The sequence below is a fragment of the Bemisia tabaci genome, chromosome 3, assembly GCF_918797505.1.
Source record: "Bemisia tabaci chromosome 3, PGI_BMITA_v3".
Classification (NCBI taxonomy): domain Eukaryota; kingdom Metazoa; phylum Arthropoda; class Insecta; order Hemiptera; family Aleyrodidae; genus Bemisia; species Bemisia tabaci.
This window is the reverse complement of record NC_092795.1, coordinates 36,148,554-36,176,219: the sequence shown is the minus strand read 5'-3', so window position 1 is coordinate 36,176,219 and position 27,666 is coordinate 36,148,554. Positions and strand designations below refer to the sequence as shown.

Here is a 27,666-nt window from a genome sequence, read left to right as displayed (position 1 = left end):
CGGATAATTCGTACGAATTCTGTGCATCTTCATTTTCTGATGAGCTGTCATTTCTTTCATTTGTACTAGAGGAACCTGATTTCTGCCCTAAGTGTGCTTTTTTTCTTCTTTTCACGGAAAGGCTTTTCGATTTATGCCCCTGCAAAATGAGAGAAAAAAGAGTGAAGGAGACCCTCAGTGCAAAAGAAAATGCTAAGTACTTATCTTATATGTGATCAATATTACCGCTTTCTGTAATTAGCTATTTTTTTTTAAAAAAAAAAAGTTGTAAGTAAATGTTTCTATTTTATGTTTCTTAAAGGAAACGCATATACTTATTCTTTGCAGCAAATCATTCCTTTGATTTAGATAGTTTAAAAATGGATGTTTTAAATAAATTTGGAAAAAGAGTCCCTGATTTGGACCTCACAACTTGGCTTCGTTTTCCATGAGATTGGCTAATATTGTTTTTGGCAACTCTTTGATATTACAGGAGGGTTTCCAAAAATAAAATCATGCATTATAATTAAAAATAAAGGTAAATTTAAGAGGCTCAAATCAAGGGTTGATTATCAAGAAAATAATGGATACTTCACTTTGAAGCTATATAGAAGAAGTTGTTTTTTGGTAATGCGTTATTTGTTCCATTCATCAATGGAGAAGACTGAAATATTTACTTATGGCTCCTTAGAGAGAAGGAGAAAGACATGTAACAGCAGAAGAATTAGCAATTTCAGCAAACAATTTGCCATTTTTACTATATTCTTGCAACTTTTACAATTACATTTTGCTGTTTCTGCTGAAAAATTGCAAAAACAGCAAAAACTAAAATTGCAATTTCAGTTAAAATAACATTCGCAAGTCCAGCTATTCTTATTTCTAAGTATAGCAAATGTTTTTGCTAGAATTACATCGCACGGAGTAATACTAGCAAAATTTCCTATTTGCAAATTTTGCACTATGGCTTTTGCTACTTTAGCAATCATTTTTTTTCCGTGTAACTAACTAAAAATCCATTTATTCAACATGAACATTTCGTTATTAAAAATAATTTAGTTTTTTTTAATACAGGATGGCTCTTCTAAGGTTTGCTTCAAGTTGTTTGGTAGCTTGTCAAAATATTTGTTTAAATGTCTTATGTATTCGCTCTCTCTTATTATTTTACTCAGTTTACTCCTTCTGGTGTCGTAACTATGTTGCGCATGTTCCTCTTCATTGTTTATAAATGTTTGTAGTAATTTCAGATGGTTCCATGCAATAATGGCTGGCACTGTTAGAATTTGATATTTTTTTAAATCAATTTTTCAAGCACCTACATCATCAGACAATGATGGGAAACTGTAATTCTCATTTTAAATACTAAAGCGAATAAAGAAGAGCATTATTTACTCTCCATGGAGGAGATAATGTTTGATGGCATGAAAATCGTATTAGATATTTGTCGCGTTCAACCCGACAAGTTGGCTCTCTTTTTTCCTGCAATTTCGCGGGGCTGATGATATTTCTCCCAACGGATGCGCTTTACAAGCCGGCGGCAGGGTGAAAAGTGGGAGCGGGTGGGAGGTGATCGGCACCCGGTCGCAAATTGTTCCGTGTCGAAGCGAGAGCGGAAACCAGGAAGCAACGATTATCCCTAAAATACTAGGATCGGATTCCGTTTTACCGGCCTTCCGTTTTCACCAGGAAAATGTCGAGGAATGCCCAGTTCTCTGGCTTGTCAAGTTTTCCACTCATCGGCCTGGTAAAATGAACTTATCCATTTTCATCGCAAGTACATCAAAGGCCTAGATAGACACGGCGATTAATCGCCGCGATTGAAAGACGAAAGCCAATGGCGAGCCTTGATTTCGATATATCGACGTCAATGGATCGAAATCAAGGCTCTCCATTGGCTTCCGTTTTTCAATCGCGGCGATTAATCGCCGTGTGTATCTAGGCCTTAAGGGAAAATAATTCCAGTTCGCTCGACATTTTAGGTTATTGCGTGGGTTGAGATTCTCACCGGTTTTGAAGGAAGTACCAATTATTTCCGTCAAGTTTATGGTTGAAAATGCAATTGTTTCTATTAGGTGTACAAAGAAATAAGCGTAAGGACATTCCACGGAACATGATTTACCGTCTGCTAAACTCGATAACATCTTCAATTCTGGAGGTTTTGCAGATCTCGGGTCTTTGTTAAAAATGCTCTTTTTGCATGGAAATCAGCCGCGCAAAGAAAATTAATTGAGACGGAAATGGACCACTAGACAGGGTACGAATTTAAGCAATCTGATACATGTTCACGATTCACACTTAACGGAAATTACTGAAACCAACTCCTAACGAAGATATTAACGTTTTTATTTCACATCGGTTACGAGGAATTTGAACTGCCCGCTGACAGGAAACTCAAAGCTCTACGTGAGTCAAATTGCGCACTACAACGGTTTCAGCAAGCTTCTCAATCGAGCCATGTTCATTTCCGACCATGTGTTGTTCTAACTATTAGCAATTTGCTATCGCTGAGCCAAAGCGTCAAGATCGAGGTTGCCAGATTTTTATATCGCAGAGACTGTCATGATGACGTTCAGCGCGCGATGTGAATCACGCAGAGCATTGAGTTTTCATGAGCGGGTGGTTTGAATTCACGTGGTTTCAATATCAAGAATCATTAAATATCTTCGTACGGAGTTAATTGCGGTAATTTTTGTTGTGCGCATCGTGCTTTACGTGAAATTTTAGTTACGAAACACGTATCAGAATGCTGAAATTCGTCTCTTGTCTAGTGGTCAATTACGATCAATTCTACGCCAAAATCATGCATGAAAGCCAGCTCCTTATCATCTCAATCATTGCTCTCGGGCATTTCTTTATCATTTTTGGCAGCTAATTCCTTATCACGGCTGGCATATACCTACTTGATCATTTTTGGCATTAACTTTTTGACCATTGAGGATATCGTTTTCCCTGCCATTCTCACTTATTTTCTTTCGTAGTTTGGTTCTGTCTTGCTTCTCAAGAGGTTTGCTTGTCAAGCTTATTTTCTTCACCAGTTTTTCCCTACCGCTCCACATAGGCGGTCTTCGTTACCTGTAGGTATAAAAATGACCAAAATCATTTCCATGCAAGTTGCACGGAAATGCTTTGACTTCCACGCAACTTCATGGAAACCAATTGATGATCATGCGTTTTGCGCGGCTATCATGATATGACCATGAAAAGTTTTATGAATCATATTTTACAGGGTTGCTTTTCCAGGGGCACACACAACAAACACTTATAATAACACAATAAAAAACAAAATGCGTAAAAAATATGTCTATTTTACATGAGGTCTACTCTATGATGAGATCAAAGAGTTACTTTTTTTGTAGGTATGTAACTATCGGTCCCAGAATGTTTCTCAAACCAATGAACCATCATTTTGAATACAAAATATCGTATTTTTCTGAGTTTTTTGTTTCATTATAACGAGGGAAGCGGCTGCGAAAGCAAATAATGCATCCTTAAATACAAGTAGAGGGTCATCTTTCACAAGCTATTTCGCTGCAGGTCGTCACCTATTAGCAATCATCCAACGTAACGTTGTCGATGAACTCTCAATCAACTAACAATAAAATTGCCCTATTATTTGGTGGTTTCGGCAACGTGTATCTCTTACATAACTGTCAAATAAATTGATAATTATTCGCTCGATGATCTCATTCAGTATCGATAGGGATGCGAAATGATAATGAATTTTCCAAAAATTTCCCGCGTTAATAGTATAAACGCTTTAACCGCGAAACAGCTCGAGAACGTATCAGCCGTAAGGAACTGTGGATGTTCGATTTTCCACTTGATGGAAAATCCCCCCTCCCTTCGAATTTTTCCAGAATCCCGCCATTATCCAAAATGGCGTACGTGCCATCTGCAGATATTCCAAGTGCTATAGTATGCCGGTATGCGGCAGGTTCACGAAAATCTCCCACCCCCACTGCTTCGTCCGTCTTTTGAACCTCTCTGTTGTTTGTTAAATGAATTTCGTTGGCATTTACTTACCATCCATCGAACTTTCCGAGTGCTTTTAAGTTCTCATTCCAAGCGGAATGTAGAATGAAATAATTTGTCTTGGCGGGCTTCGTAGGTTGCGAGTATTCTCGCATAACTTAATTGTTTCTTGATGCACCTGAAAGTCATTGAATTCTTACGGCCAAGACTGAAAAATTAAATGAATGAAACCAACTTAATTGTACGTTTAAATTCCACCGGCTCGACGTAAAGAATGTTTACCTGAAATATCGCAACCTTTGAATCTTGGGTGATTCAGCTTAAGCATATAATGTAGCTTTTATTTTTGCTAATTTTTCATAAACCCAGACTTCGACTTCTCGGTCGTAATCAGGCCGCGTTTACCAGAAGGGAATTAAGTCACCAATTTTCTACATACCGGTCGTGCGAATTTTATGTTTGCCAATAGGGAATTTTCTGCGCAGCACGAAACAAATTCCTTAATTTTTTTTCAAAAAATCCGCACAAACTTTCTCTTGTGAAAAATTAAATCGCCCAGTTTTCGACAATAGCTGGTGTGGTTCAGTTCTTATCTGTTATTAGCTAGTCTAATTCAAGCTACAGGGTGAGGAACAAGACGCTGTAGCATAATGATACCGTGCTGGTCCTTTTTCCGAGTCAACCACATCATCAGTTTTACTCCCCGAAAATTTTCTCGGAAAAGCTCCTCACTTTGAAAATAAGTCCTACGTACAGCGCACTCTCTAAACTTAAAGAGCGTCCTTTGGGTTACCGAGGAAGTTTGCGTGTCAACCCTCTCTTAAAGGCAGCCCCTGACACTCAAGAGGTTAGCATTGCGTGTCACTGCAGGCTGCGTTGGTGACCTCTCTATAGTTGGACGTATTTATGCTGAAAGGCACTATGTTGCGCGCAAACCTGATGCTCATAGTTGCTTTTAGCAAAAATACGTCCAGTTGTCCATTATGTTCCAGGCTGATCCTTTGATCCCTCAGGAATCGTGCACGACACACTGGATAATATAATTCGGGGGCGTCCCATGTTTCCTCGTTCCATACCGTGTTTTTGAATCGAATTACATTGTTGCATGTAAAATAATTTCAACGTGCATGAAGCAGTCTCGGGATCCGGCCATATTTGTATGTATGTATTCTGTCGTTTTTTCCATTTTCAACCGACCCTCTCTGTTCGACATATCGGTGAAAGTCCTCTCGACTAGAGTCCCTTTATGTCAAGACAATGTGAATCCATTTCTGATTGGTTCCCGTATTTTAGGCCTTCACAGTGTCACAAACGGGAATAAAGATTACATTTTCACCAACTGCAAAGATTTTAATCTGGAATGGACCGAAGAATTGCAGGTTCGGCAAGGAACAAACAGAATGAGAGAAGGAACGGAGAAAGGAATTTGAGAATGGGCCGATCAAAGATTACGAAAAACGTTCAATTTCTGTAATCTTTATTCCCGTTTGTTACTCCATGAGGGGTTGTTGTCTTGACTCTCAGTATAAAGGGGCTCTACTCTCGACCATCATTTTTCGGAAATTTGTGCTCTCAACACGTGGAGTTTTATTTGTTCATTGATACTTTACGACCATTTATTCAATATGTGCAAAGAAAGGGATACGCTCAGTACCGTTGTACAGTTTTTCAGCTGCTGAGGTTTGGATCACACATGTGAAACTTCAGTTCTTACATCTGAAGTACTTCGGTTTTCACATCCGAAAAACTTCGGTTCTCACATCTGAAGTACTTCAGTTGTAAGAACTGGAGTCTCAGGTGGGTGATCCGAACCTCGACATCTAGACCTAATAAAGTGTTCAGATGCTCAATCCGAAAACTTCAGAGATCCATATGACCTAAACTTCGGGTCCCACGCACGAGGTTTTTTTCTCCGTGTACCCCTAAAAAAATCAATTAAATAATATTCTGCCCTCATGTTAATCTCTAGTCGTACTGAACACTGTTAACTTCTTTATTTCCATTCAGTTGTCTCCGAGAAGACCGAGATCTTACAGTAGCTGGCACCGGACCAAGTTCCAGTCCCTGCGCGCGGCATCAGTTCTAGGTTAAGGGGAATTAATTGCGTGTGAAGTGTTACAAGAGCGCTTATTGCTCCCCATTCGGCATTTTATCACACCCCTGCCCCCCCCCCCTCCCCCACTCAGTAGCACTCAATGACTAGTGTCACCCTATTCAATTGGCTTCTTTACTGGGCAATTCGTGCACAGAGTGTTATTTTAAAAAAAAAATGTGTGTCAGACTCATCGTGGACTTTTAAGTACTATTGGCAGACCTTTTTAAGTGAGGGAAGGGGAGAGTGCACGCTTCTCCTTCGAAAGAAACATAGAGCCGAACACCGTTGATCAATTTGAAAATCGATTCAGAGAGCTGCAGAAATTTCATTTTATTTTCGCGGGAATCTAGAACAGGAGGTTGAAAGATTACTCCTCTCGTTGGACTGGGTGTATTGGCTCATTGTATTATTTTCAACGGAAGTGGAATACACGTATTTTGAAGAAAATGAAGTATGAGGTATGAGCTTTTTAAGACGCACTCAAAATAACATTTCATTCATTTCCAAAGATAACGCTACAAACTGATTCTGAGTGTTGAAGCTTTTCTAGGTATACTGTAACGACGTAACGTTTCTATTCCCTTTACGAAGTTGAGAACACAGGGAGGGTAATCTTTTGTCGTTTAATGCCAGAATGCAATACATTCAAGGTATGGGAATCTGCTGGTAAATCTGGGATGTGCTACGGAAAATGCTCAATTCTTTTTCTAAGGAAATAAGCACGCTTGTCGTTCGCATCGCAAGGTATGAACGTTTCGAAATTACTTGAACTGCGTTCGTCAAAAAGGAAACCAAATGTCAGAACTCATGCATTCAGAAAAAACCCTGTTTTTCGGTATGGCAATGAATAGTCAGCATGTTGTTCCTTACACACTTTTTTTGCAATGGTCGTAAACATACCCTTCGCCTGTAACAGGCAATTTCCAGTGATTGAGCTAAATGGATTCTTGTAAATGAGTCCGACTTTTACTCTTAGGGACTAAATGTCCTAACTAAATCATGATGTAAACTTTTTGAGAACTTTGTCCTAGACAGAGTGCTAATTCTCCTTATTTCAGCCTTTTTCATCCGCATCTTTTTTTTAATCAATAATTTTTACATAGTTATAAAGAGCTCATATCATGCAGTATATATTTACTTGTAAAATGGATATTGGGTACATAGGCACACTTCTTCATATGTTGTCTGATTTTCAGATATTCAAATATTCCGTTTACGATACTAATTACTGAAAATTGCTTGTTAGCGTCTGTAGGTCATCGCATTTTATTCCCGCTGAAGAACACTTTTCTCAGCTATGACAAGAATTATTCACCAGGCAATGGCATACAAAACATTCTGCTTTTAATTTTGAAAGTTTGGAAAAATAATCAGAATCATATTCTTTGTCGCAATAAAAAATGACTGTTAACACTAAAGTTAAAGTACATTTGTTCATCTTATAGGTGTATAAATAAATTAACAGTGAAAAGAATCTACAATGATAAACTGAGTCTTTCGTCTGCAAGGTACGCAGCACTTACGCTGTATTTACAATCTAATCCAAATCATCAGGGAAAATTTTATAAAAGTAAGCGTGTCTAATCCGTATTCATTGACATCCAATCTAAATCCATCTTGTGTATCACCTAAGAGCGGCGTCTTTTTTACTCATGAATGCAAATTTCTAGGTCAACTAGAAAAAACGGGTTTCTAGGTTTTCATTAAGGTTAGGTTTACCTATATTTGGTAATTTACAGGTTAATAGGGCATATTAAAATCCATAAAAATCGCGACCATTGTGAAACCAAATCAAGCAATTAAATATCCTACTTTTCTTCTCTTTTCTTTGTCGGTTGCTCATGGAGAGTTTGATGTTTTAACATTTCCGCTCAACCTTGAAGCGAACAAAATGGCTAAAAGGTAAATACAGAGACCCTGAACACCTCTACATTAAAGTCTGAGATAGGTGCTCGGTAGAAGCTTCCTCCTTGGTAACGTGCCTTGAACGGTATCTGTTAAACGTTTTTGATGTGCTTGGCAGGTCGCTCATCTTTAGAGCCATTTTGCATAGGGAGCAAGCCTTCCGGCTTCTGATTATTGTACATCAAGTTCGGTTTTTGGCCATTTGGTTGGAAGCCTTGGGAGGGCGGGATATTCGGATGCACTTCTTCGGGGCACTTCATGCGCGTGCAGGCGGGTATAAGCACCGCCAAACAGACGCATGTGTTGCAGTTATCTTTCCACGTTTCTCCATCGATAGAGCAGGTTTCTCCTGAAACAAATGCGTTTTTGAAGTGATTAAAGTGGGAACGAATTCATATTGATCGGACTACATTGTGCAATGAGGGAGCTCTATTTTAGACTGATTTTAGGAAGAATATTTGGATGCCATGACACCAGAAGGAACCAGAAAACGTTGGAAGAGGATAAGTCGGTAACGATTGCGTGTTGGGAAACTGCGGAGCGCAAGGACGCTCAACAACAAGTCATTGTTTCATGCGGTGATCCATCGATGTTCAACTCATGGTTTCTCATTGCAAGACTTAAATCTCCTATAGGTAGAACGTTCCTCAATAAGGGACATGAGCTCTTACGAGATCTCGCAAGCCGCCACGCCGTTTCCCAAAACACAGTTGCGTCGAACCGAGACCCATGCATCCTTCAGGAGCTTTTTTTTTTAGCAATGCCATTCGTTTATGCAATTAGTTTCTGTGTGCTGGTAGACGTTTCATGGAAAAGTCAGAAACAGTGGCTCTTACTATCCGCGAAACAGCCTACTTTAGACATCATTCAGCTATGAGGAAGCGCCATCTCTGAATCAATTGCAAAATCACCTGGCTAGCATTGGGGAATTAATTGCATTAACATGGTTTGTAAAAGAAGCCAGAAATAGCAGTTACCTGTTGCAAAAAGTAGTCTCATTAAACCCAACTCTGGCCGAATGACCGATTTTCTGCGCATGGTTTCAAATTACTTGTTCTGTATCATTTTATAATCTGAAGTCTCAAAAAGATTACAAGAAGAAAGCATTATCAATAGGGCTCTTAAAGCCTTTCGTTCGTTCAGATGCATACTGCATGTATTCCATAGAGACATGAAACTTTATGAGCTGGCACCTGACCTGCAGTGGCATCGCCTAGATTTTGGGTAGGTATTAGCCCTGCACCAATCCGGGCAGCTCCGGTGCTGAATCTGTATCCAGCTCTAGATGAAACCATTATTTTGACCTACCTCTGGCATGAGCACTTAACCGCAGCTCCTTTAAGCGATTGAATGCGTAAGCACGATCGCTTCTTCCGATCAATTCACTACACCGAAGATCTATGGTTCACCCGTTTTATCCCAGCAAAAATATCGGGACCTATCGCATACTTCAGACGGTCCGTTTCCGTGGAAATGCATCTGGACTGAAGAATACTTCGAATGAGCAATTTTCCCAAATCCGAGCTCATTTCAGGCTCATCTCATCGAACTTTAGGGTAATTATTAATGAAGCAACAGTTTTTATACGTGCTCCAAGTCTTATACGTCGATTAATCGATTACTCGATTGTGTCCGAATTTCAATGGATCAAAAATCTAAAAAACCTACCCCGGGAAGAAAAATCTGAACAGTGATTCTTACGGAACTTTCGCCTCTGTTGGTGGAGTCTATTGATTCTATGACATGGGACATAATGGATCTGGTTTCGTCTCGGGCCCCAGATAAAATGGATTACTTTGTGCAATAAGGAACCATGGCTCTCCCATAAGAGCACATATCTACATATGGAAACAAATGGCATGTATGCTGTTTCTAAAATGGGTCAGAAATAGTGGTTCCTTATTGCAAAATGTAATCCAAATAGGCAAGAGCGTCATTGATGTTATTTTGTCCCCCCCCCCTCACCCTTCCCTCGAGGCATACTGCTCTTGCTCTGCTCAGGGGCCGTTCATAAATTACACAATGCTCTGGAGGGGGAGGGAAAGTCGAGCAGAGCGTCACGCCATCTTGTTTTCCCGTTAAACACGTTTTTAAACTAACGTTTTAAACGTTTATAAACGTTACAAGGGGGTCAAAAATGCCAAAGAAGGGCGTTACGTAACTTGGATTGCATATTGCAAAAAGGAACCACTAGCATTGCAATGATGCTAAGATTGTGCAACTTCATCCTTTGCAATAAAATTGCGGAAATTATGAAAAACTATGAAATTTAGACGGTAATTTTTGTCATAAATTTACAGTTTTTAGCGAGTAAAATAGAAACTATTAAGGGATAATCGGGTTTTTCCTCCAAGACAAAGAAGTTGCACAATCTTAGCAACATTGCAATGCTAGTGGTTCCTTTTTGCAAAATGCAATCCACCTATAAACGCTAACTAACTTTAACATGTAGCATTACTCACTACTATGTGTTGGCATCTGTGTTGAACTTGGTGCCGACATCTCCTTGCCAGCTCTACGATTTCTAGCCGATAGGTAGCGCTCCTCACAGGCAGCTTGCAGATCGCTGATACCTTTGTAGCAGTAGTTGTGAATTCTAAGGAAGGGTCTTCCGTCCTCGTAGCATGTCGCCAGTTGGCATGTTGCGTCAATGCTGTATGTCACAGACGACCGTTTTGGGCTCTTGTAAGCATCTGAAACCGAAGCAGGCACTGAGTAAGATTGATTCCAATGGTTCCCAAGACGGATCCCTCAGCTTGGCGAAATACGTTGTCGCCTCGATCGATAGATTTCAACTTCTCAAACTATTGGGAGAGGGAAGGGGAGGGGGAGGGGCATTTTGGAAGTATCCAAATGTCATTGTCTGGATTATTCATCATGGGAAATTCGCAGTTATTGAACTCCAGTGGCGTGGCGTGAATTGCTATATATCGATTGTTATTCCATTTAAACCTATGGTAAAGAATCGATTATTAAGGTGTTCGCTGCGAACAACCTGTTTATCGATCCTTTTCTATAGGTTTAAATGACTTAACAATCGATGTATCGCAATTCACGCCACGCCACTGTTGAACTCCAATGACTCTCTGAAGGAAGAATCGTCTACTGTTGTCCGGTTCGAACTTCGTAGACTAGTTTTTCTGACCACGATTTTATCAGAAAAAATACGAAGTAACGATCATACGGAATAACTACTGCATCATCAATTTATTACCCGTTTCGCTCTTTCTCTCCGGTCATGAGCGTGTTTCCCGTGTCTTATCTGCTTCGCCTTGAATTCTCTTGTATTTTTGCCCTTTGACTCGTGTTCTAGTCGTCACGAAAGACTGAAATATTCTTCAGATAAGTTCAATTGAATGTACGCGGATACTACCGTTTATGACGGACGTTATGCTGCCAGACAAATAGCCGAATTTTCGGCGGCGAAAGAAATTGTATTCAGTACGTAATAAAACATTGAGAGTTTTGTCCTTGACGTAATATTATAGCGTCATTTTGTCAGTTTTTCTCCGAATCATTCATCGCCCTCATTCGTACATCAATTCATTTAAAACATGTTTCTTCTTTTGTTTCAGGTAAGCGTTTGTGCAGAGGCAGTAGCATTTCATCCAGTTTTCACACTTCCGTATGTATGTGCATTGCATATTTACGGCTTAACTGCCCGTTTCTTTACTGATAAGCAGCTGCATTTTTTGCATTATAACTAAATGACAACGCAAATAATTGTTCATTCAACCAAAAAAATGTGTGTTAACCCCCTGGAATTCAATACAACATCCTTAAGATTAAGTATCCAATAATCTGTCTCTGATGGGTACCAACGGATGATTTTATACCGGGTTTGAGAGATTAATGGCCACTCAAAGCAGCCATGCAAAAATGAAAATATAAATTACAGCTTTGTACAAGAATTGCCTCACGGTTTCTGTTAGGGCGGTGTGTCAAATCAAATTATCTCATCGTTTATTTTGTCCGAAAAAATCTGTTTTAAGTAGTTCATTGTCCATGTAGTGATTTGTATCATGCTGTCGATTTTTTTTTATGAAAAGAAGACGAATTTAACTGCGCCTGCTCTCAGACGTCTTCGAAAAGAAATAAATTCTCGATTACACCCGATATCATCTATTTTTGCCTCATGCGAAGTTAGCAGCTTCTCCATGCGTTAATATTACAACCTCGATTATCCAGTTACTCAGTCGTCTCAACAGAATAGTATGGACTTGCTTATGCTGTAAGGAACTATGTTTATACGGTTTGCGTGAGACATAATTCCTTTCAGTGGCATGACGTGCTTTGCGATATATCGATTGTTATGCCATTTAAACCTATGGAAAAGGATTGATAAACAGGGTGTTCGTAGCGAACACACTGGGGAAAAAATTACATTGGATCTAGAATCCAGACTCTTGAAAACATTGACAAGAAAAAATACTCTTGATTCAATCGGATTTTTGCTTGAATCAAAACGAAATCCGCTTAAACTAAGAGGCATGGTTCTTGATTTAAGCTAGATTCTGATTGAATCAAGAGTACTTTTTCTTGTCGATGTTTTTAAGAGTCTGGACTCTAGATCCAATGTGTTTTTTTTTTTTTTCCAGTGCCTCTTAATACTCGATTCTTTACCATAGTTTAAATGGCGGAACAATCGATACATCGCAATTCACGCCACGCCACTGGTTCCGTTTGGCATAACACGCTCCGCTCAGTTCACGATTGTATGCATACTTACATTTATCGAAGTCGGGTGACACGACGAAATTTTCCTCCAACTCCCGCTCTTTCTCTTCAAGTTCCTTCTTCTTCTCCTCGAGTTCTTGCTTCTCCCTATTCCTCGGAGGGATCTTTTGGATGTGCGTCCTGTCCGACTCGACCCTCTTCTGAAGCTCCTTCAGGCTGGCGCTTTTGGCGTTCGGGCTCATCATCTGCGATAGCAACTGTAACACCGGACTCCCCGGTCCAGTTTCCTGATTGTCTCCATTTCCCTGCGGGGAACTTTCGCGCGTATCCTTACCAGCTGGAAAACAACGATAAAGTCGTAGTTAGCAATGAAGTCTACTCAAATACGTTTACGGTGAAATGAGGTCTCTTGGTCATGATGGCTTCGCGAGTCTCATGACTTGAAACTTGCCGAGTACGAGATTTCATTCGCCTTGGTATTACCTACTCGCTATAGATTAACATCACCATCGGCAATCGCTCATTTAACATTCAGAACTTTTCCTTCCATCTTCAGACAACTTTTGTCTGTGCAAAGCGTAAATTTCAGAGTCTAAGACTTCTAGGACCTTCAACTTCAGAACCGAGTAATAGATTTATATCGTAAAATGAAGACTGGGAAGTAGGTATAGATGCAACAAATCTGCTGAGTAGTACATAATTGTTCGTATAAAAAATTAAATGATTCCCATCAGTTGATTCTAAGTTTGAGTGTCTCGTGCTCAAATTTTCATTCAGCGCATCTTTTTTTCAAAGACGCAATTGTGTTCTACGGTGTTGAGCACTGTAAACGGATCTGACTTCCAACCGTGAACTTGCCAAACCGGAGAGCTAACACTATTTTTCGCGACCTCGTGTAGTTTTATTCATAACAATTTTAATAGTCTTGTCTTGTCTAGATTGTTCAGGTCCTCGTCAGTCTTGCACTGAAACTCATCAAAGCTCATTTTGTGACTTTATATATAATTTTTGATGTTTTCGGGTTTTGATTTCCCTGTAGAATAGTGAGGACCTAGCACTATTTTTTCATCCTTTTACACATAGTTTTAATTTATATTCCATCAACGAGAGGGTTTCCTTTTGCAATTGTAATTTTTTTCTCCCAACATTATCCCTGGAATTTATGCATGATTAGACTAAATTGTTTTTTTTATATCAGATCTATACCAACCAAAATAACACCTTAATTAATTAATCTCTAAATCTACTTTAACGAAATGTGTTCACGCTACTAATCAAACACAAGTGTATTAAATTCATATTGTTAAGCAGTAATCATGCGTAACCTAGTGGCAGAATCATCTCAAATATATGGACGTATTTCTACCAAACAGACCTATGTGGAGGTGAGAAATATGGGGTGTGCTCTAGGAAGCTGCATAAGAAGCAATGTAAAAGTGGGCGTGATTCCTTTTGAAGAATCGGAAAAGCGGGATATTGCATTCTATCAAACAGACCTATGTGCAACTGAATGCGGGACTCATGAGCCGCGGGCATGGCAAGAGAGCGTTGTGGGCAGGGCTCATGAGTTAAAGAGTCCCTCCAACGACCTGTTCGTTGTGCCGGCGATCGATCGTTGCCGCTGACGTCACTGGCGCTTTATTATTCCCATTCACTCTTACGCAAAGAAAACTAACGAGCACACCCCACATTTCTCACCTCCACATAGGTCTGTTTGGTAGAAATACGTCCATATTATACTGAAAGCAAAGACACTTCGCTGCTCAAGAAAACTTAAAATGCGGATAATTTGAAGCACGATGACAATTCTTACCGACAAACGCGAAGGAACAAACGATCGCCAAACTTAAAACTATCACTTGTTGTCGAATCATTTTGTTAGCACTATGTTACTTATTCACGAACTAAAATCAACTGAAAGCCTTTTTCATCGGTACTGCCAGCGTGTGGGTAAATATTCTGCTGATAAAAGTTGATGATAAGCGTGACATAATACCAGTAGGACGCACAGTGATCTCAGGAGAAAAGTTTTTAATTCAAACATCACGCTTTGGAATTCAACTTTAGCTTACATTCAGTGGAATTATTAGAAGTTTTGAGTAACATCCCTTGCGTTCTTTATTTCTTTAACCACTTTTAATGAAAGACAATAAAGCAGAGAACCTGGATTCAGAGACACGAATATTTAAATGCTGTATATACTCAAGTCTTAGAGGTTTATTATCTAGTCTTCTTACACGTTAAAACTGTTTTTGGAAATATCGCTCTCCGAAAAGCTCAGCAGCCTAAAATTCGGTTCAACTGTCAAAAACTTTCTTTCGAGCTTTCAGCAGTTTTGCCGAGTCGAGCTTTTGGGAGTGCGATCATCGTCGAAAAAGTCCTCTCCGTCTACTGTCAATGATATACCGAAATTTCACCATTATGTTAGGACCATTGTTGTGTCCTTCGAAGGGTCCAAAAATCAGAGGGAGCCCCTCCGATCTCTCGTTCGAACAGAACTTTTCTATTGTCTGATGGGAAGATCCACCAAGAGCCGGATGCAAAGCGAGTGCCTTGGCCTCGGGCGACCGGCTCTGCCGTGATTTCGAAGAGAGCAGCAAGTCCATTTCTGTATGAGCCACGATTAGCACATGCCTTTATGTGTCTCGAGGCCCATCCTTGCATGCACCTATTGCTCTCTTCGCTATCACGGCAGGGCCGGCCGAGCGCATGAAATCAGGTGGCGAACTTTCAACCCTCGAGATAAAGCTAAAACGGACACAATACAAGATTAGCCGCTCGAGCCTTGCTTTCGTAGCTACCGTATCGGACGGGATTAATAAAGTTTCTACCGACAGGGTTACCTGATCTCCATCGGAATATTGATGAGCTTTCGCGGATCTCATCGGATTTTTGCCCAATTTGGCGCCGAGTGAGATGGAGTAAGGCCGTTCACTTCGCTTTCTCATTGAATTTTTTATAATAGGATAAAGAGGATGGTTCTATAATTTTATGAGAATACAGTATGTCCGAGGAGTAAGTACGAATATTGAAGGAGTCGATTCTTAGGGTAAAAAAAAAACACGTTTTTTTGGTATGACTTTTTTTCCTAAAACGCCCTCCCCCAGGGACACGGCCCCCTAACAGGTTAGATTTTTACCAGGTTTTAATCTGGTAGATTTGTTACGCCCCGTTGGCGGAATGACCCATTCTACGGACCAATTAATTTTTGATAATACACGTATGGTGACAGCTTGACCCTGTGCTCATTCCTTCAGTGGTCAGTTCACTTTGGGTTTTCTTTTTCCACAAATATCCCTGGAGCTTGAACAGAAATGGAAATGGAAAGTTCATTATTCGATTTTTTTATTTTATCTCCATGAAGTTTCAACCTTTTACTACTTTTCCCCCATATATCTTCAAGGCTGTACCGACAGGAGAAAGAAAGGAGAATGAGGTCTGCTATCTGCATGACTGTCTCATTGAGACGCAATAATAAGTGTGAATTTGTTGTTGACACTTAGTTTATCCACTCATTATTTAGGCGATGAATATATTTTGATTAATTATATCGTGACTTCTTCGTTTGCAAAACATTTTCTGTAAAGTAGTACATTTTTATTTGCTCAAACAGGATAAAATGGCCGTGTCATACATTTAAAGTTCAAGTTTTTAAACTAGCTGAAAAAAGACAAAGATTGATGGCACCAAACTTTGCACTTCGCGCGATGGTTTTTTCCCGTGAAAATTCACTGTCGCATTTTAATTTATTGCTATCGCGAAAGTAGCTAGTCCGGAACTTCGAGAGCGCTGGGCGAGAGGCAAATCAGCCAGGATATAGCGGCGATAACACGCAAAGGAAATATTTACCTAAGCACCTGAAGTTTCTGAACTTTTTTACATGCAAATTAACTACTCCTCCAGCATCATCAGCACCCTTTACATGATTTCAAAATAGTGTTGCCAGTTTAGTGGAAAATACCACTCATAAAATAAGCTTGTTAACTGTTTAATTTTGTTGCTCTTTTGGGGCAATGATGTATTCAAAGTGGAAAGCTCTTTCGCTTCATCTTGGAAAGTTGATGAAGCGTGTTGCAGTCTGCGCGTGAAAAAAATTCCTTTCGACAGGAAACTGTTAAATGATGTCCAGCAAGCAGCTTTGTAGTATCACAGAAAATTGTGAATGCAAAATCTGCCATTTAAATTGTTTTAGTGTAGATGTATATGTACGTGTCAGCGTGTTTCAGCCGTTACTTAAAAATTTTGACATTGATAGTCTGAGATGCTGACATCGATAGTCTGAGATGCTGAATGTCCCAAAAAAGAATGACTAAACATTATTTCATGGTAAAATAAACTAAAGTCTCCACGATCAATGTTGTTTACCAGCCACCTATTGATATTATAATATAAATTTATAGTTTTCGTAGAAAAAGCCGATCTGTTAAGGTTCTTCATCAAAGCCTCTTTACCTACCTTCGGAGGATTCGTAAAAATGAAAATAGTTAGTTAGTTAGTTATTTATTTCGAGACTTTCAGCATCCTAGGCTATTAATGTCTTTATAACAATGTGTCAGCTGACAAATCGTTAATGTACGTGCAAACCATTCGTCGATTCAAATTGAAACATGAGTCTCTGCAAAGATGTGCATATATTCTAATTGAGCACTGTGGAAAAACGTAACTTAAAAACGCAGTTTCAATGTCAAAACAACACTTGTTTGGCTTAAATATTGAACCATCACTATTTCAAAGACATCAACATGCTAAACTGTTTCATCTTTTTCAGCTTCTCTATTTTTCATCTGCATCACTTGTTTTCCTACAACCGGTTGTTAATTTTACCTACCCCGTTATTTTTTAAATTTTGGTTTCTTTCCTTTGGGAAAAGGTAGTATCTGCATAAATTACTAACGTAATAACTTCGTGTTTGAATACATCGTATTATTAGCACCTCTGCGAAACGTTTCAAGATCCACGATTCCACGACAAACGCATCAGACCCATTAAAACTTCACACTCGGTAAATTCAAACAAACTTCATGAAGTACGTAGTCCGCAGTAGACGCGTCAACTAACGACAATCTATACCGTAGCGATGAATCGAAGTCAATTGATTCACCACTCCGTAGCAGTGATTACCGTTGAAACACTGCATTCACATCGGTTACCAGAAAAGCAGACCGTCGAAAATTCGAATTTACCGAATGAAGCAGAAATTTACAGACATCGTGTCGCTTAAAGCCAAAGATAAACCTCGTATGTACCCTCAGACGTTGCCAAAGTTCCTGTGATAAAATACGAATTTCCTGGGAAAGTTGTAAATATTTCGTCAAAATTTAGAGGATTTTGTTCGCGATTCAATCAATACTAACTGAAAATTCCAACGGCAAATATGCACAACTTTCCTCCGATATTAATTTCTTATCAAGAGAACTTCGGCAACATTCGAATGTACGTACGACGTTTTCAAGCCAAAGATAAACCTCGTATGTACCCTCAGACGTTGCCAAAGTTCCTGTGATAAAATACAAATTTCTTGGGAAAGTTGTAAATATTTCGTCAAATTTTAGAGGATTTTGTTCGCGATTCAATCAATAACAACTGAAAATTCCAACGGCGAATATGCACAACTTTCCTCCGACATTAATTTCTCATCTGCGGGCCGATTATTGAAACTTATAGACAAAGACGACAAAAGGGATTTGGAGGGATCCTATCGGTGGAAGCAGGTGGTGGCAATGGACATAGGAGGTTGGTAATGGACTAACTAACGACAAGATCACTAAAGACCCGACAGTTAGTCCATCATTTTCTTCCTTAGTCTATAAGGACCAACCATGTCAACCAATAGGATCGCTCCATACTCCCTATGGTAGGTAATGGACTAACTAACGGCAACCCACTAAAGACCCGACAGTTAGTCCATCATTTTCTTCCTTAGTCTATAAGAACCAACCATGTCAACCAATAGGATCGCTCCATACTCTCTATGGTAGGTAATGGACTAACTAACGGCAACCCACTAAAGACCGGACAGTTAGTCCATCATTTTCTTCCTTAGTCTGTAAGAACCAACCATGTCAACCAATAGAATCGCTCCATACTCCCTATGTCTTCTTTCTCTATCGCTTTGTCCATCATGCAGTTTCAATAATCGGCTCGCAGGAGAACTTCGGCAACATTCGAATGTACGTACGACGTTTTTCCGGAGCACGGAAGTAGTAATAGCATTCATATCTCTCCCGCCAAAACTCGTTTTCCGCCGCATCGCGACGCGACGCGCCAGGTGGTGGGCGGGGGGGGGGGGGAGCTTTGATGAAGAGCGCTCCGTCGCGACGCGGAACGAGTCGTCGTTACTAATTGAAGTTTCAATCCCTGGAAACAGTGGCGTCGGCGGGGGGGGGGGGGAGGGGGGCGGGTCCCAATTAAAACTCGTTGGAAAACCGGGAGCGGGAAGGGAGGAAATGATTTTCGTCGCTCATTATGCCTGTTATTTCTGCAGGTTTATTCCCTTTGTCAAAGCGATGCCATTCCGGCCGGGTCGGAGCGGCCGTGGCGAATTGTGACGAGCCGACGATTCTCGATGAAGCGTCGAGCCTCGAACGCAACGGAGACCTCTCACGTTGTCCACGCTAACGGCTCGTCGCAGAATTTTAGGTTTTTCTCTCCGCGCAGCTTAGTATGATTTTAATTATGCAAAATTGAAGGCATGTATAGTAAAAGATAAGAAAAACGATGATACACTGGATATAGAAACACGTTGGATCTAGAGTACAGACTCTTAAAAACATCGACAAGAAAAAGTACTCTTGATTCAATCAGAATCTAGCTTAAATCAAGAACCAAGCCTCTTAATTTAAGCGGATTTCGTTTTGATTCAAGCAAAAATCCGATCGAACCAAGAGTATTTTTTCCTGTCAATGTTTCCAAGAGCAGTCTGGACTCTAGATCCAATGTGTTTTTTTTTCCAGTGTAAGGTATAAATAACGAACGAGAAAAAAATAAGTTTAATAAGTTTAAAACAAGGTGGAGAAATTGTGCTGGGTCCACACCATTTCGCGGGGAAAACGAAGCCGAAAAGTTCCACAAAATTTTTGACTCTTATTTATAATTTTTGGAACTTCTCGATGGCTTCGTTTTCCCTGCGAAATGGTGTGTGGGCCCAGTACCATGTCTCCACCTTGTTTTAAACTTATTAAACTCATTTTTAATAGGGAGCTTCTTTCCCAACGGAAATCAGATGTAATGAGTGGTAACTTACCGTTTCGATCATGGATCTATTAATGTTGTAGCATCCTTCTTATCCTTTGCAAATGTTAGCAATGAAGTGAAAACAACCCAATAATAAAAACTTACATGTGGAAATGAATTTTGCCATCCACAGAAGCCTCCCTGAATAACTGCTGACGAGACTTGTTGCTTGAGCGATTCGAGCAACCAAATACAGTACAAAACATCATTTTCATCACACGATTTCACTACACAGCAATTACAATCTCAACATCAACAATTAGAAACTTAACGAAGAATGTCATCAAAAATCTCAAATGAACTCTCCTTCAAGAACTATTCAGCTTTCAAATTACGAATATTGTTAGGCGCATTTTCACTTCTATGAATCCGTTTATGAAGTCTTCCTTTTCGAATATTTCGTGGATTTTACGTCCTAAGCGTTTGACCCGCTCAAACAGAATTTCGGAACCTTATCGGTTGTATTCGCGCACTGTCCACATTCCAACTGTGTAAGCCCAACAGTGGGGCAAATACTTGCAGAACATCTCACATGATGAGGTCATATTTACGTTCCTGTGATTAAAATTATGACAAGGCGTTGGAGACTTCTTTTACTAGGACGTGTCCTTTCATCCTATTTCAGTGTAACTGCAGATTACTGCAGCCTTTGTATGATTAAACTTGTACCATTTTGGATTTCATCAGCGGGAAAAAACATAAACCACTGACTTGAGTATTCATTTACCGGTTTGTTTCACTGAAACTTGGGGCAATTTCTACTCGTGCCTAAAGCGAAGGTATGAACGTATTACAAGCATCTTAACTCTTATTTAATCATAAGAAGAAGTATTCAAAATATTTCACAGACTTACCTTCTTCCATCGGATCAAGGATCTTGGGGGCCCATTGGCGTTCAGCATGCCAACGAGCCTCTCCCTGCTAAAACCGTTGCGTTCGGCCCCGGACGCAAACCATTTTTTGCGAAAATGTCATGAGACATCATTTACTCCACTAGAATCTTCTTTTGCTTCTCTGACATTCGTTTCCTCTTGTTAGCTGTTGCAGTAGCAGCAGCAGCATCATCTGCCGGTCGCTCCTTCACATTCTGCTTTTTCCGGATTGCACCACCGGTTTTTGAATTCATTCTCTTTAATTAATACTTAAAAAATATCAACACAAACCAAAAAATAGCACACTATCACTTTGAGGTGTTATCACTTGCTGAAACAGATCCGCGCATTGAGGTTATGTTTATTTGATGTTGAATATCTCTATTTTCTCTTTGCTCCGATAGCAGCGTTGCAAATCACAAGGCAGTCTGTGATTGGTTGATTACTTTGAAATTATTATCCTACACATCGGCAACGGCGCAGTCGTTATCGATAAGTGTCGATAAGTTAGTCGGTCAGAGTTATCGATCGACGCGCTTAAATAATCACTAGCTTTCTTGGTCGTCGATCGATATCAGAAAATTCGAGAGTTGCCGACTCGGATATCGACCCGAAAATAATCGACCTGCTGGATGTGGCGTCATCTTCGTGGCTTTTATCAGTGTAAATTGGTTTGCTGTTTTTACTGTTATTCATAGTGACTGTCAATGAGTTTTCCTGGTCTCCGTTCCTGAGAAAAAGTATTCTCAAAATAGTTACTCGTATCTGCTCCAAGTCTCTTTACAATTCATCACGCATTCAACACACGTAAACAATGAAATTGCGGATTTAACATTTTTTTGGTTAAAGGAAGAGACAGTAATGTTTCAATGTAAATTTTACAATTAAAAAAGGCTAATTTAACCACCCCCTGGTTAAATTAGCTTCTCTTTCTTGTAAAATGTACATTTCCAGTCAGCAGTCACTTTCCTTAACAATTGAAGTGTTAAATCAGCAATCCACTTTTTCCGTGCCGTCTACACCTGAGGAACTTGTTTAAGGTGATTCGATGGACGCCATATTTCGTGTCAGAACGGCATGCGATATATCGCATCAATTGGTTCCATTTTTTCAGCTACTCGTCATTTTTCTCCAATTTTGAGATCGCAATTTTGTTGTCAGGAGACAAAAGCACTCACTAACCAATTTTAACAAAGAAATTCAACGTAATAAAGGCGTGGTTTTTTTAGAGAGAAAATATCGCACTCGAGTTCAGTTTCGATATCAGTATCGAACGCGATGTTTTCTCTCTAAAAAACCACGCCTTTATTGCGTTGAATTTCTGCGTTAGTCTCCTGATAACAGAATTGCGATCAAAATTGGAGAATAATGACGAGTAGCTGACAAAATGGAACCGATTGATGCGATATATCGCAATATTGCGATTGCCGTTCTGACACAAAATATGGCGTCCACCGCCATAATAATACGTCGAATCACCTTAACAATTAATAACGTGTATCGTTGACAACGTCGAAATTACCCAGAAATATGTTTGACTATTACGTGTAGTCGCATCAATCGCATCGGTGCGGAGTGACGCGGTCTCGAAACGCTGAAGTCCAGTCCGCAGGTTTAATTCACTTTTGCGAGCTTAATCCATGACGGGGTGAAAAGTCTGCATGAATAATTCACGAGCAACGCTCGAAATCGTGAACCAGCCCTTCGCGTGCCGAATGGACAGGATCACCATTATTTTGAAGCGAGTTTGCTCAATCCATTCATTCAATGCAATTTGCAAATTACCTCCAATCCCTCCTCTTTCTCGACTATGCACAGTGGCTCATCGCGGGAATGTTCTCGAGTAGGTTTCCTATCAGTGCAGAATGCGGAAGGTATAGTAAACCCGCAAAAGCGTTAGATTTTTTTTCATTTTCCTTTTTATTGTGACAACTAGACGTGCCGATTTTTGTAAGGTTTTACAAATACCGTTTGAAGGCATGCTGATATTGTGGCAAAAGCTATTACTGGTTTTTTTCCTGTAGGCATTAATTTAGGTCTATAAATATGTACACATTTCTCGATACTTAAAAAACCCTTGAGACACAGGGCTGGATTTACCTACTTGCCGCCCATGGGCCGCCTAAATTTTGCCGCCCCTTTCTCATTCGTTTTGAAACATAAAAAAAAAAAAAACCATCACGTGAACGTGCTTGAGAAGGAGGGGTGCATAAGACGCGTTCACTTCGTGTTGGACACATTTTTAGCGAAAGCCATGTCAACACTACTGGCAAAACTTTGCGCGAAAGTTCAGTGCCTTAAACCCATCTCTGTGTAGACAAGGCCTTCCAATTGTAAGAAATGAACGAAGAAATTATGAAAGAACAAATATAAATGTGGTTTAACCATTTTAACTTCCGCCACCGCGCCGCGCTGACCGCACTGTGTGTAACGCAATGCGTGAAGTATTCATGCACTCTTGTAGGCGCTATGCGTTTCTTGCCGACCGCCGTTGACCGTACTGTGTTTGACGCAATGCGTGAAGTATTCATGCACTCTTGTAGGCGCTAATATGTGTTACCTGCCGACCGCCGCTCCGAGGGCTTCTCCTTTTCATCTCATGTCCTCGTCATCATTGCTCTCTGCGCCGCCCGCCGCGCCGCTCCAGGCCAAATTTCGTGTTTGGTTTCTCTCTGAACTTGACTAATTAAAGGTGCGCAGTCTTTTGTATCGCCGAATGACGACGAAATTAGAAATTATATACTCCCAGGAAATGAGATATTTTGTCACCTTTTCTCGTTCGTATTTTTTTTTTTTTTGAATCCGATTTTTTTATACCTACATTTAAAAAAATTGCAAAGTTTGCCGCCCCCTAAATTTGCCGCAATGGGCCGCGGCCCATGTGGCCACCCCCTAAATGCGGCCCTGATGAAACAGTGTTGATGGTAAATCGAAGACACCTACTCTAATAGTGTTTAATTCCCGCAGGGTTTGTGTGACATTGAAAGTTCCTAAACTGTTTTCAGATTGTCCATAGGAAGTACTGTTTTTCAATGTAGATCAATATAATGAACGGTTTCTTTATTTAGGAACATGTTTAAGCCCTTAAGTGACAGCTTCACCCCGAGCAGTTCCTCAGAAGTTCGTTTTTACCCTCTTCTGAATTTAAGTTTTACACTCTGCTAGCTACTGTTTTAGAATCGACTATAACATATGAAGGTCACTCATATGTAGATACTAGGGGGCCCTACCCCCTGACCGGTACGCGGCCCAACCTCCGGGAGGGCGCTTCGCGCCCTCAGGCCCTCTTCGCGGGCCCTATACGCATATGTATAGGCAAAAATGTTCTTCCATTTTAATACACCATTTTGTGTTCGAGCTGCATCCATTTCAAAATTTTTGACGTAACATTCAGATTTGTAAATGATGAGGAGTAGCTATGGATGTACATAATTTCACAGTCCACTTACTGGAGAAATTTCCATTTATCATGTTATTTTTAAATACTTAATTTAAAAAAAAAATCGGATTTCGACCGTTAAGAGTTAATAATATTTGGTCCGTCCCGACGCGACGCAGCGCCTGCCTTCTCACTTTGTATCTGCTGTTTATCCGCTGTAAATATTAATAGAAATTCAGCAATCAAGTAAATTGACCAATGCCACAAATCGAAGCCGGAAGAATGCAGGAAAAATTGAGTTAAACCTTATACCTTGGACCTTGAACCCTGAGCGATGCACCGTTCCTCAACTCTTCGACTAAGGAGCCTTTCACGAGCTTTTCCATTGTTTTACTGTTTATTCGAGTCATTCAGGTAGAATCTCACACCTTGACGATTCTAGCGGAAACGACACATCTCTCACGCTATTAACATTGGACTTAAGTGACATGAGCTTTAAAAGCTCTACAACATTAAAAGTTCGGAGTCTCATAATTTTTTGCACATCTACATCTACTACAGATGACATACATGTAAAGATCATCCTTATCGGTCCGGCAGTTCGTCAGAAATAGTGCTTCCAAGATCTTGCTTGTAGCTGTATAATATAGAAGAAGATAGAACTTCATTTCTCTGTGGATTGTAATGAAATCTAGAAGATTTTTTCAATCATCTAAACTTTCATACTATACAGAGAAGCAGAAACCGCCGCATTCTCTGATGGATAAGGAGTTGATTGCGAAATTAAACATGCAGCCTTGCGCGCAATGATTTAGTTGAATTGATATCACTGAAAACATTAACAGATTTTATTTATATCTGATACATGATTTAGCAATGGAAATGGAAAAATCAATCGGATTACTTAATTATCGGGGCATGCCATATACGAGTAATCAACATACCGACAATTCCTAGAAAACATTTTTAGATATGTTTTAGGCGAAGCCACATGATCAGGTTAGTCAAGTATGATTTAATAATTCATATTTACCAATAATCGGGTTTTCGTCTTCTTGCTTGTTTTCAGGACTTTGTGAAGGAGAATTACCACTTTTCGGCTTCTTTTCTTGTGAATCAGTATGTGACGTTAAATCTTCGTCTCGAATTGATGAAATACTTCTAAATGAGCAAAGAAGATGACAGTTTTGACGATCTTTAAGGAAAGCATAGCAATCTTTATAATTCCTGAAACTATACCATAGTACCTTCCTCGAATCATCGTACTGGAATGCCGGTAGAAAGGAATCATCATGTTGAAGGATGTGCTGTAGTCCAGCTAGACTTTTTTTTACTTGGTTCGATATATGACCAAATACTGAGCAAGAGCACTCGAGTTTTCTCCAATCGACTGTAAATCATGGTTTTCACACCTTACAACAGCAATTGCTAAATTAAGATCATTGATACATTGTTCATCACGAGTTCTTATTTTAAACTATGAATGTTAATAATGTTAATAATGTTGCTCAAGATCAAGATGACGCGGAATACATGATGCGCAAGCTAGTAGAAGAGTATCGGAAGTGGGGTCTGGAAGTCAGCATATCCAAATCTGAGAAGATGACTTTTGGCGGTGATCAGCAAAGCATTGAGTTGGAGGATGGGCAGCAGATCAAAGGCTGCGAGCACTTTAAGTACTTGGGAGTGCGGTTGACCCAGGATGGAAGGACGGATCAAGCTATCAGGGAAAGGAACACCTTAGCAAGGAAGGCTATAGCGATGTTAAATGGAATCCTCTGGGATCAGCGGATTTCCAAAGATAACAAGAGGAGGATATACAACGCTGTAGTCAAAAGTATATTAACATACGGATGTGAAGTTTGGCAGCTGAAGAAACGGACACAGGATATGCTAAGAGCAACGGAGATGGATTTCTGGAGAAGGTCAGCAGGAATTTCTAGGAGAGATCGGGTCCGTAATGATAGAGTGCTTCAGATAATGGAAGTCGAAAATGACATCGTGTTCGACGTCATGACCAAACAACTTGTTTGGTATGGTCATGTCAATAGGATGACGGAAGAGAGGCTGCCAAAAAAGATGCTTGATTGGGTTCCTCCTGGGAGGAGACGTAGGGGACGCCCAGTGAGAGGTTGGCGACAGGGGGTGTTAAATGAGATAAGAGATTGTCAACTCCCTGATGACCTGTGGGAAGACCGAGCTTTGTGGCGATTAGGCGTCGCACAGCGCCAAAGAGCGCTATAAAAGCGACTCATATATTTATATATATATATATATATATATATATATATATATATATTAATATATATAGTGTGTGTGTGTGGGTGTGTGTGTGTGTGTGTGTGTGTTAATAATGCAATCGAGAATGCATGGTTTGATAAGCAAGTGTGGTAGAACACTTGAATAATCTGATAATTTGAAAGGGTTGCAACAATAAACTTTCTTTTCCATGTGTCTCAATAAGTAAATTCTACAATGGACCACTAGATAAGATACGAATTTCAGCATTCTGATACATGTCTCTTAACCAACATTTTACGTAAAACACGATATGCACACAACGAAAATTACCGAAATTAACTCCTTACGAAGATATTTAATGATTCTTAATGCGTGAATTCAAACCACCAGCTCATGAAAACTCAATGCTCTACGTGATTCACATCGCGCGCTAAACGTTATCATGACAGTCTCTGCGATATAAAAATCTGGCAACCTCTATCTTGACGCTTTGGCTCAGTCATGGCAAATTGCTAATAGTTTGAACAACACATGATGGGAAATGAACATTGCTCGATCGAGAAGCTTGCTGAAACCGTTGTAGTGGGCGATTTGACTCACGTAGAGTTTTGAGTTTCTTGTGAGCGGGCAGTTCAAATTCCTCGTAACCAATGTGAAATAAAAACGTTAATATCTTCGTTAGGAGTTGGTTTCCGTAATTTTCGTTGTGTGAATCGTTTTCTACATGAAATTCTGGTTAAGAAACATGTATCAGATCGCTTAAATTCGTACCTTGTCTAGTGGTCCATTCTTGGTCAATAAGTAGGAATGAACTACTTGTTGCGCTATTGTACTGATGAATCACAGAGAAACACTATTTTAAACAAGAATATTCAAAATAAAATAATATAATACACTCACTCCTATCCACTGTTGAATTGTTTTCCCTCTTAAGACACGTTTTGAGTCTCAGTTAGACTCACCTTCAGACCCAGTCCCAATTTAAATTAAGAATTTGGACAAACATCTTCTCACTAATAATTTGATCATATTTAATTTATATTTCTGGATCCCGCAAAATCAGTATTTTCGATTAATTTACAATATTGTTGTCAGTGATAGGTTTGTTGCGGATCCATACTAGGAAACGTTATGATGTGGTTTTTACTTCAAAATAGCCCATTGAGCGGTGATCTAAATTTTTAATCCGAGTTTAAGATACCATGAATAATTCAAAAATAATATTTGCCCAGTCATCCTCACCACTTAGCTCCGAAGCTCGTTTAGAGGAAAGCCCCCATCGCGCTTTTCTCTAATTGTTCATTCAACCATGATCC

The 27,666-nt window shown here is 39.8% G+C and overlaps 2 protein-coding genes across 2 annotated transcripts in view; one reads left to right on the top strand and one right to left on the bottom strand.

The window, feature by feature from the left end:
• MCU (mitochondrial calcium uniporter) overlaps positions 1-27,666 on the top strand; it is a 389,493-nt gene that overhangs the window by 120,577 nt on the left and 241,250 nt on the right. The window lies entirely within an intron of this gene.
• LOC109043476 (uncharacterized) lies at positions 7,366-14,596 on the bottom strand. The gene is made up of 4 exons (XM_019060681.2): positions 14,439-14,596; positions 12,678-12,962; positions 10,411-10,641; positions 7,366-8,297 (listed from the first exon to the last, which is right to left on the bottom strand). The coding sequence occupies exons 1-4, from the start codon at positions 14,497-14,499 to the stop codon at positions 8,041-8,043; spliced, it is 834 nt and encodes a 277-aa protein (XP_018916226.2). The 5' UTR covers positions 14,500-14,596; the 3' UTR covers positions 7,366-8,040.